Source organism: Olea europaea, chromosome 5 (genome assembly GCF_002742605.1).
Source record: "Olea europaea var. sylvestris chromosome 5, O_europaea_v1, whole genome shotgun sequence".
NCBI lineage: Eukaryota > Viridiplantae > Streptophyta > Magnoliopsida > Lamiales > Oleaceae > Olea > Olea europaea.
In genome coordinates this window covers 4,354,476-4,365,079 of record NC_036241.1, presented here as the reverse complement: position 1 = coordinate 4,365,079, position 10,604 = coordinate 4,354,476, and the positions used below count along the sequence as shown (strand labels likewise).

At 36.8% G+C, this 10,604-nt stretch overlaps 1 protein-coding gene across 1 annotated transcript; it reads left to right on the top strand.

Annotated features, from left to right (window-relative positions):
* The first annotated feature begins 4,645 nt into the window (after nt 1-4,645).
* Nucleotides 4,646-8,143, top strand: LOC111394452 (V-type proton ATPase 16 kDa proteolipid subunit). The gene is made up of 3 exons (XM_023020281.1): nt 4,646-4,830; nt 4,919-5,204; nt 7,722-8,143. The coding sequence occupies exons 1-3, from the start codon at nt 4,752-4,754 to the stop codon at nt 7,852-7,854; spliced, it is 498 nt and encodes a 165-aa protein (XP_022876049.1). The 5' UTR covers nt 4,646-4,751; the 3' UTR covers nt 7,855-8,143.
* Nucleotides 8,144-10,604: the final 2,461 nt, after the last annotated feature.

Genomic DNA, 10,604 nt, shown 5'->3' with positions numbered 1-10,604 from the left:
GTACCGTAGACATATTAGGATGATTTTTCTTCGTAGTGCCCTCAGTTTTTACATACATTTGGTTTTCAGAAAGTGAGATTTTCATATGCCTTTAAAAATTGAGAAAAATGACTAGGCAATGGTGATAAATAACAATAGGAATAAAAGTAAAATTGGAGTATGTAATTATATTTAGGGATATTGAATCTGGATAGAATCACTTCTTTAGTTGGCACAAATTTGGTGTTAATTGAATGAAGATGACATTGTAAAGGGTAAAGAGAATTTAGGTTTGGAATTGGGACTGATTTGGCAGGATAAGCAATATGTGGATTGATTGAGGATTTTCAATTATTTGGCTGAACGTAATTTATTAAAATGGAGAGATTCTCGTCAATTAATAGAGTTATCTTAAGAAGTATAGTGAATTGAATATATCTATTTATACTACTAAAATACAGTATGTATAGAAGTAAAATAGGTAAATAGTTTAATTGAGTGGTCAGGCCTTGGGGGTTTGCTCCCCAGTGGTCACCAGTTTGAGTACTCTGTTGTAAATTTCAGGATCATTGAGGTGAGTACCCGACTGTAAATTTCAGGACACCGTGGCATTAGTCGAGGTGCGCGTAAGTTGGCACAGACACGCATGATCATAAAAAAAATTTGTAAAATTGAATATTTAATATAAAACATGTAACTGGTGTAATTTGCACTTTAAAAAAAAAAAAAGGTTTTTTGGCCCATTTACTTTCACTTTAATTATATTTATAAATTTATATATTAATTCAATTGTTGGGTCGATCTCAGTTCGACCATTTAACCCATGACCCTTTAACTTTGTCTGATCGATTGCAGGGCCAATTTTCAAAACATTGCTATTTCACTGGAAATGCAGTCTTTAATCAAGTTTTCAGCTTTTGAAACATATGGCACTGGATCACATTTCTTTCATGACATTTGGTGTCTTTTGAAGTTTATATGAAGCTCACTCCCTTAGCAGGCTTGCGACCACGCTGTAGAACGAGAGCTCGTGTAGAAACTTTTATAACGGCGATAGAATGTAACAGAATGTTATGACCACCGAACATAGGGGCCAGAGGTACGGCAAACTTGATCAAAATTTGACACCGAAAGGTTCAAATTGTAGATGAGTTAGAAGCATTAATAAATGATCATCGAGTGAGAATTATACGTTAAGAGAATTGGCATATATTTTGATGCTTGATATAATATTCATAATTCCAAAATCCAAATTCATTTATATCATTCATGTGAGTTCGTATTTGTCTAGCCAGTTTGCTGCTTTACAAGAGTGGTTATACACTTACCAGTTACCACAAATGAAATAAAGATAAGCACGAAAGGATAAATGTCATTAGAAATTGTAACCAAATGAAAAATATGATGAACCAACTATAAATTTAAAATTACAAATCAATAATCATAAAAAAAAAAAACCATTGGTAATTGTACAACAGACATGGATAGATCATCCATGATCGGGTCCATAAGCAATAACAATTACCCTATGAAGACTCTCTTTCACTACAGCTTAGGTGGGTTTTCTTAATCAAGCTACTACCGATAAGCCATCCTCTAATTCTTCAAAAGGCACGTGATTAGAGGCCTAGCTCCTCCATTGCTAGGGAGCTTATGGTTTCATGCTCTATATTACTCCTCGATGGGGGTTCTTTCCACCGTTCCCTCATAGTACTACTTCTGATAGCATCCCAGGAAGGCAACTAGTTATCAAGAATTCGATGTATGTTGAGGAGGGGCTAATGGAAAGTTCTAGATCAAATAGAGTCAATGAAGCCATACAATCACATGTTCAGCTACGAAGTCCAAAAGGGTGAAGTTAACAAGCCTGAGACCAAATTTCATGTTGGTTATGGGAGTGGACTACTATGCAACTGCATAGCACAAACCTAAGTATGGCCGCATCCACTTATGACCCAATTTTTGAATGGTTTGAACAGGAAGATAGCTAATGTGGTAGAACTACAATATTGTGTGGAGTTGAAGGACATGCTATATGTAGGTATTAAGGCGAAGAGGTAGTTGAAGAGGAAGGGGGCAGGGATGTCAAACGACCAAGCGGCTCGTCAACTTGGCCACTCGACTGGTCAAAATGGGGCTCGTGGGTGGCTTGGGCTCATCAAATTTGAGCCCAAGCCGGAGCTAAGCGCAGCGCCCCTTTGGCGAGTCGAGCTGGCCCGATCGCTCGTCCGAGATCCCACGAGCCCTTGTGGGCTCACGGGACTCATGTACTACAGTGATCGAATTTCGGCCACAATTTTTTTCCCTCAAAACATTTGCCTATAAATACCCCCACAAGGCTCACCCGTTTTCACCTTCAAATTATTGGTTCTTCACTTCTGCTTCACACAATTACAATTTCCTTACTATTCCAATTTATGGCATGCCATATAAATTCAAATATGATCTATGTGGTATACGGTAAATTGTATTTTGTGTACAAGTCGTTCGTATATAATTTTTAACTCCTCCCACTTAAAATTTAAGTAGCCGGTCCCAAATCCGAAAAAGTAGGAGGGTTTGTATAATTCTGTTTTATTTTTATCTATTTAAATTTAAAAAAAATTTGAAAATCGACGAGCTCGCGAGCTGAGCTCACCCCTCAAGTAATGAGCCACGAGTTCAGCTAGTGACTAGCACGAGCCGAGCTCATGTGTTTAAGGGCAGAGCCTAGCTACCACTAGAAGGGGCAGTTAGATATCCATCGACTTTTTGGGTTCTAACCTTTCTTGAAAACCGAAGTGGGATGATAATAGAGGTGATGGGGTTGTTTCGAGTAGTAAGACCAAACCATCAAGGGGAAAGGAAGAAGTTGCTAGCAAAGTTACACCTAAAGTAGATTCCAACCTTTTAGGAATTGGGATGCAATACTTTAGGCGCTTGGGATCGGGATATATTGCTTCTCACTACATGGGTTCACATCAACTTCGTTATCAATTGCTCATGAGTATTTAGCCTTGCAAAGTTAGAATTAGAGTGTGACCCAAATTCTATTTGAAAAACTATTTGAGAATTCTACTTGAAGTTTAGTAGGGAATTCTAGTTGAAGTATATTTTGGAATTTAAGTCGGAATTCAATTGGGAGTTGATGCATTGTGTTGGACTTGAAGGAGTCTAAATTGCAATAGACGAGCAACAAATCATCCAAGGAGAAGGAAACGGCGAACTAGCACAAGCTCCTTGCTCCTAGTCGAGCCCTCAGAGCAAGAGCTTCAATCCTCACTTAGATCCTCAACTATACAAATAGTCAAAGTTATTTCCTATCACAAATTCTACTAAACACAAAGGTGATCTAATTTTTAGGTATAGAATTTATTTAAATTTCATTGTGCACACTTAAGTAATATTCAATATTGGTATCGTAGCCAACTTTATCGTTTGCTAGTATTTTGTTATAGGTTTTTGACATAAGAATTCTTGGAATTTTAATCTAATTGTTTTGTAGTTAACTATGTACGGAATAATATTTTTGTATATTGATTTTGAAATGAAATTGGAATGTGCAATTGCGATTGGATCGCCAAATTTTTCATCACCGACAGTATTACCTTGGGACATGAGAATCGCTATAGGTAAAAGCCATGGTAGCTCGAAAAACGTTGTAAAGAATCGTGCACGATGGCGTGTTCATGTGTAACCAGACGCTACAAGTTGTGTCGCTTACTGTGCAACCAGGCACCAACAACTACTGCGTCGAGATGCGAAGTCATGGAATATGATCAGAATGCACATTCACAGGTCATATGCTTGATCTACATAAATCTGGAAAGATTTGTGCAAATTGCACGACCTAAGCACTGCCAATGGTGATGCTGCCAATCGTTCGATGTAATTGTATTTAACATCTATTTGGGCCCCATTATTTGGATTTCTAATGGAAGGAATAATATATATATATATTTTTTTTTTGAAAAATGACAAACCGTTTGGCTCTCATTTTCATTCTTTTTCCTCTTTTATTTTCAACCACACGAACTTTTATAAAATAATATTACACACAAATAAAAAACTTTTCATTCTTTTTCAATCACACATTTTTCAAAAAAAAAAAAACACTATTCTAACAATTAAAATTTGAAAATAATCGGAGCCAAACGGGGGCTGAATGATTGTAAAAGAATGAAAAATTTTCGATTTACGTATGCTATTGTTTTATTGAAAATTATGTGATTAAAAATAGGAAAAAGGAAAATCTAAATTAAATTGATGAGTTTTAATGGGGGCCAAATGGATGCTTAGATTTGGACCTTGGAATGTTCGAACGCAGTGATGATTTCTATGTAGTTGCTATTTATTTATTTTATTTATGTCAAATCTCATAAAAATCAACTTACTCGAACGCATTATGAATAAAGTGTGATGAAGATATAAGTTCGACAACTGATGAAACATGGTGAATGAGTAATGGAACGTAACGTGTTAAAGTTCAGCTATCATTCGAATCATTTTAAGGTTCGATGACTTATGAAACACGGTGCTAAAGATCACTGATCACTTAAAAATATTTTAAAGTTCATTGATTAAAGTAACTAATGAAATATTTAACTCTAATCGCTATTGATCTATATTTGACTCGAGATTATAAAATAACTGTTTATAAATCCTTAAAGCCCCGACACGGTCACCGATTTCATATTTCATATTACAAGCGTCTTAATCAAACTGCGAAAAAAAAAAAAAAAGAAAAGAAAAAAATCATATAGATCCGATCTCAGAAGATCCGACCCGGGAAGATGTCGTCAACTTTCAGCGGTGATGAGACGGCACCGTTTTTCGGCTTCCTCGGCGCCGCCGCGGCCCTAGTCTTCTCCTGTAACTTCACCGATCCGTTCTTTCTCCTTCTAGATCTAAGGTTGTAATAGTAATTTCTCCCAATCATCCGTGTTTTGAATTTTGTTAGGTATGGGGGCGGCGTACGGCACGGCGAAGAGTGGCGTCGGAGTGGCGTCAATGGGAGTGATGCGGCCGGAGTTGGTGATGAAGTCCATTGTGCCAGTGGTTATGGCTGGTGTTTTAGGTATTTATGGGTTGATTATTGCTGTGATCATTAGTACCGGAATTAACCCTAAAGCCAAGTCTTATTACTTGTTTGATGGCTATGCTCACCTTTCTTCCGGACTCGCCTGTGGCCTCGCTGGCCTGTCCGCCGGTATGGCAATCGGAATCGTTGGGGATGCTGGTGTTAGGTAAGTTTCTCTGTTCTTTTCAATATGTGTTTTTCTGTCCCGGACAACGATAGTATATTATTAAGCTGGTAGAGAGGAGCCCCGTGTATTCATTAAGATTCTGTCAGTTGGATTCATTTTTTGATTAAACTTGTACATAATTTTTCATAAATGGGCCACAACGAGAATAAAATAAGGTTTTTTTGCATGGCGTCTCATCTAAAAATTTAAACTCTACCTATGATTCAATAGAGAGGAACCGTGTATTCATTTAAATCTGCTTTCAAGATAGATATATGCTGTCCTAACCTAAGCATTAGACCTGCAAAGACACTGGTTTGATGCTTGTGATTATAGATGAAAAAGAATTAGTTTTGATTGTGTCGATACTTATTGAATTGGTTTTGGTAAAGCACGTCTTGAGTGGTTTTCTCTTTAGCAAGACAATTAATAGAATTCTACGGTGCATGTCCTCATTTTGATTAATTGAATTTTAATTGCTGTAAATCAATTTGTCTATTGTGATTTTTAATTCCAATTTCTGAGGTAACGGATATATTGTAATAATTATGCACAAAGGGTTACATTTGATCTTCAAGATATAATATACAGTGTTTGGCTGTCTGCTGGTTTCTACTCATGCCTTTTCTGTTTGCAAAATCGCTTATTACTGTTTGCCTGCTTGCTCAAATATTGCCCCCGTTTGATCCCCATTAAATTCAATTACATTACATTCCATTTTTCTCTCTCCTGTTTTCAACCACACAATCTTCCATAAAATAATATTACACGTAAATCGAAAACTTTTCCTTCTTTTTCAACCACTCATTTTTCTAAAAAATACTATTCCCCCAATTTTTATTTTCAGGTAATGGGGTCAAACGGGGGCAATATTGTAAACTGCATTATTACTGATTGCATTCTTGCTTGAATGTTCAGTTTGCTTTCTTTAGCTCCTTATTGTTGGACGAAGTTAGGATCCTTTCATCCACTGTTGTTGGATGCTTATTATTATTTAATCAATATTTATAAGTCCATATATTTGTTTGTTGACCGTGTAACATCTCTCAAATAAATGTGATCTTCACGAGAGTTAAGTAATATTGCAAGTCAATTTGCTGGTTGTTCTAGTGCCGGTTCATAGATCACTGGTAACATTCTATGTTAAACGGTGACTGTCTAAAAATGATATATGGCATATCGAGGCAATTACCTCCATATTGTATCAGTAAGTAGCAATTTGTAGATTAACAAATTATTAATCATGTAAACTTACAGAAAAGCAATAGAAACACTGAAACACCACCAACATAAATTTTTTAGAAAATGAACAAAGTTACTTAACTCTTGTCTCATTCTCTAGTCTCCGGTTTTGTGTCTGAAATGTTGCAACTTCATTTGTTAGGGATATGTCTATTGAGTTGTAGGAGTGAAAGGCTAGATAGGGAATGTACGGCTCTTCACTTATTCTCTCTCTAATATCTTATTCTTTTCTTTTTGTATTAAGGTGTGAGTTACAATTAGAACAATCAAATACACCCTTAACACGTCCTGCATCATGAAAAAATAAAATCCCAAAATGTTGAGGATATTAATAAAACAATCAATAAAGAGCAGGTGTAAGGGGGCATATGTCTTGGCCATTTTGGGCCTAAGGGGTTTCCTCAATGATTCAAGGCTTAAGATTTAACAAATGGCCCTCAATCGTAATCTTTAAGGCTCCTAATGAACACATCTCACTAGGTTTTGCCTCAATATATAAGTCTGTTTATGTCTGAATGGGAAGTTGTAAGAAAAATGATTAGTTAATTGAATAAAAATGTGCAGTAAGAAGTAGTTTTTTGGATGAAGGTAGTTAAATTTTTTGGCAAACATTCCATGTTTTTGCAGTAGACAATATTCATGAAAAAAATTGTAGTGAGAAAGTGTTTCCCAGAACTAGTTTATTAATAGGGAGAAGCAACTAATTTCTCTCATACTTTTTTCCTTTCTCGATGTTCCAAACAACGCTCAAATAACAAGACAAACATTGGTTCTCCATTATCTGGAGCATGGGAGCTCATGGGATTCCTTTTTCTGTTTATTGGGTCTGTTCCTTTTGGAGTAGGATATTTGAACTTTTCTTTCGAGGCATAGTATGTCATACATTTCATGACATAGAACTCAGAACATTGAATAGTAAGTCAGAGGATGCAGGGAGGACTTTGTTTAGTTTGAAATATTTAATTTAAACCATGATAAACTTATCCTGGCAGTCTAACAAGAGGCGAATATGAATTGGCTTGCATGAATAGTACTTATTTCTTTAGCTGGAAAAGGATGGTAATTCCAGTCCGGCACCTTGGTTTTTGGCTATTTTGATTTGAGATTATTTCCATTAGTTTGTATTTAGTGGGGGTTCCTTCTACTCTGATCTATAATGTATTGATTCATTATCTGCTTCAAGTAACTGAAGAAATTATTGGCTGCATTCTTTCCTGATCATTTCTTTAGGAGATATCATATTAATTACCCTGACCCTATTCTTCTCTTTTACAGAGCTAATGCACAACAGCCCAAGCTCTTTGTTGGAATGATTCTTATACTCATTTTCGCTGAAGCTCTGGCTCTTTATGGCCTTATTGTTGGCATTATCCTCTCTTCTCGTGCTGGTCAGTCGAGAGCAGACTAGACGAGCTATTTAGTTGGAGACTATGGTTTGTTTCTATAACTCAAGAATTGTTATTCGTAAGAAAGGTCGATCGGCTGCTGCAGGGTTTCTTAGTTTAGAGCTTTATATGTGGCAAGTTTCTAGGCCATAAGTTGGCAGCTGATATGTACTGATGATATATGTCGATGGATTCTGGTTCTCCGCAAATAAAGTTGTTTTTAGTACTATATATGATGTTGTGTCTTGCTAGAACTAGATTTGATTTGTGTAAAACCATTGTTTGTACTGATTATTTTGTTTTCACGAGTCAGCCCCCAGAAGTGGTATTTTGTTTGTTATTTTTCCTACAAGTACAAGGTGAGTCAAGAAGTCAACACTCTTTCTAGTTCCAAGTCTGGACGACCTAAAGAAAAAAGAATACCATCAAAAGGAGAGAAAACTCAAAGCGCAAAATGTGGAAGATGTGGGAATTACAGCGCCAATCATAGATCAAGTCAAAATCCGCCAAAGGTGAAAAAGAAACCACAAAAGAAAAGGAAGTTAGAAGATATATGAAACTAGATTATTTGATATTTTTTGTTTTGTTCGTTTTTCAATTCAAATATTCTAGGAATTGTAAAAATACTTTAAGCTAAATTTCGATTTTGAAATTTATTGTGTATGTGAATTTGTTAGAAAAAAGTGACAGTAGAAATTGATGGATTTTGTTAAAAAATTCTTTGTTGTAAGTATGTGCATGTGACAATGTATTCATACTCCATTGAGATTGGATCTACATTTGGTTAATTGACAAGTGACATTATGTCACTTTTTCGACATACAAGAAACTATTGTCTTTAAAGCTATAGTCTATTATGCGAATATTGGTTTTTCAGTTACTCCGCTGACTAGCAAAAGGGGGTCTTATTAATTCAGATCAGAATAGCCACTTTTCAGGAAGAGGGGGGAAAAAGCCTTGTTAGAGAATGTTGGTTTAGCTGAGAATCAGTTTTTTAGTAAATTTTGATAAAGTTAATGAAATGTGTGGTGGAAAAGTTGATAAAAATTGTGGGTTACATAAAACATATAGTTGAAAATGAGTTTGAAGAAAAATGATTCTAAAATAGTAGCCAATGAGGAACAAAGGTCAGCTTCACTATTTTCTCCTCCTTTTTTTTTTTTTTCGGGGCGGGGGCGGGGGGTTAAAAATGTCTTGTAGTCATAGACTGCGGTTGGTAGGTATGCTTTTATTAGACAAAAAAGTTAAAAGACGGACTATTGACTGCATAAAATTTACCTCCAACATGGTCACCAGATTTCAAGATCTCTCACGTCTACACAAGTTGTATTCTTAAACATCAGGACAAACCGTTAATCATACGCGATCTTTTTCAGTAGGGATGGAGCCGATCGTGCGCACTTCGACGATTTAGTCAGTTGGCGAAGAAAAGATATGTGTAGGAGGACTTTAAACGTGAGCCCTCAACATGTAAAAGAGGGGCGTTTTTTGGGAGCAAAATAGTAGTATAAGTTATGGTACGTGAAACTAAATTTTGATTAATTTTGAATTGCACAAAGTGAGCTTTTATAGTAGATGAAAGTAAGAACCGTAGGATGAACGGACATGTGGCCTTATCTTAGTAGCTGCGACCTTTTGTCATAGACATCAATCCATTTAATACTATGACCATCAGCAGTTCTAAGTCTGACATGTAAGACTAGGATTGACTCGATTGATTAAAGTTACTTGTGCAGTTTGTTGTCACATCACCAACTTGCCAAGAAATCTTGTATAACAATCTTACTAGAGTCACCTCTATCCACCTCGCCTCGTCCCTGGGGGCTCAGCCATTTATGTGGGTTCGGTCAATAGGGGTTCGGCGAACCAGCCACTTGCAAAATGACGTGGAGTATGGCTTGGGGCTTTCTCACCTGTGTGTCGACTACCCGGCAAGGCCCAGTGCCAAGTTGGAAAAGGCGTAACTAAAACTATCAAGGTACCTTTTATTACGAAACAGAAATAAATAAATATCTGCATTCGTTGATTTCATTTCGAAATGTCAGCATCTCTTGTTTGAGACCAAGATGGCAAATTTTGTCACTCAGCTATATATGAAAGTAGAACGTTTACAATAAAAGATGGTTCTCGCCAAGTGCAACATTTTAAATGATTAGCAGCCTGTTTTGCAAGTGCCTTGGCAGTTTCATTTACTTTTCGCCTAATGTGTGAGCACCTGAGACTCGAGAATGAGAACGTAAGTTTGACAATGCACACTCCTACTAAACCTTCGTGTGCATGGAGACTCGGCCTATGCACCTTAGCCACAACACATATACAGTTTCATTTAAAGTACGCAATAGATATTGACAGCTCAGCAACAAAATTGAGACCCTTCTTTGAGTGCCGCACGTTCTGCTGCGAAAAGTGAGACTTTCCCTTGAACCGACTTTGACGTAGAAGCTACCATTTTTTCCTTTTCGTTCCGACAAACCACCCCAATGCCATAGAATTTCCATTAACCTTAAGTTTGTTCCCCCTCATGTACCCTCCATCTCCTTGACTATTGGTAGCCTAGGATTTGGTATGTCCTCTCGCCTTTCCATCCGCAAATTTTTGTAAAGATCAGCACTCCACTTCGCATAGCCTCTTTCATAGTTCTGAGGCGATTAGGTCATGCCTTGCTTGGAACTATTATTATTGGGTCGTGCTACTTGTACTTGTTTTTTCATACTTTGGTTTACTCGAGCTCATCACCTCCTCTCACATGGAGGTCGGACCCCATGTCATGACC

Coding starts and splice junctions, on each gene's coding strand:
- LOC111394452 (XM_023020281.1), top strand. CDS start 4,752: ATGTCGTCAACTTTCAGCGGTGATGAGACGGCACCGTTTTTCGGCTTC. Junction 4,831..4,918: donor CGCGGCCCTAGTCTTCTCCT/GTAACTTCACCG, acceptor GAATTTTGTTAG/GTATGGGGGCGGCGTACGGC. Junction 5,205..7,721: donor GTTGGGGATGCTGGTGTTAG/GTAAGTTTCTCT, acceptor TCTCTTTTACAG/AGCTAATGCACAACAGCCCA.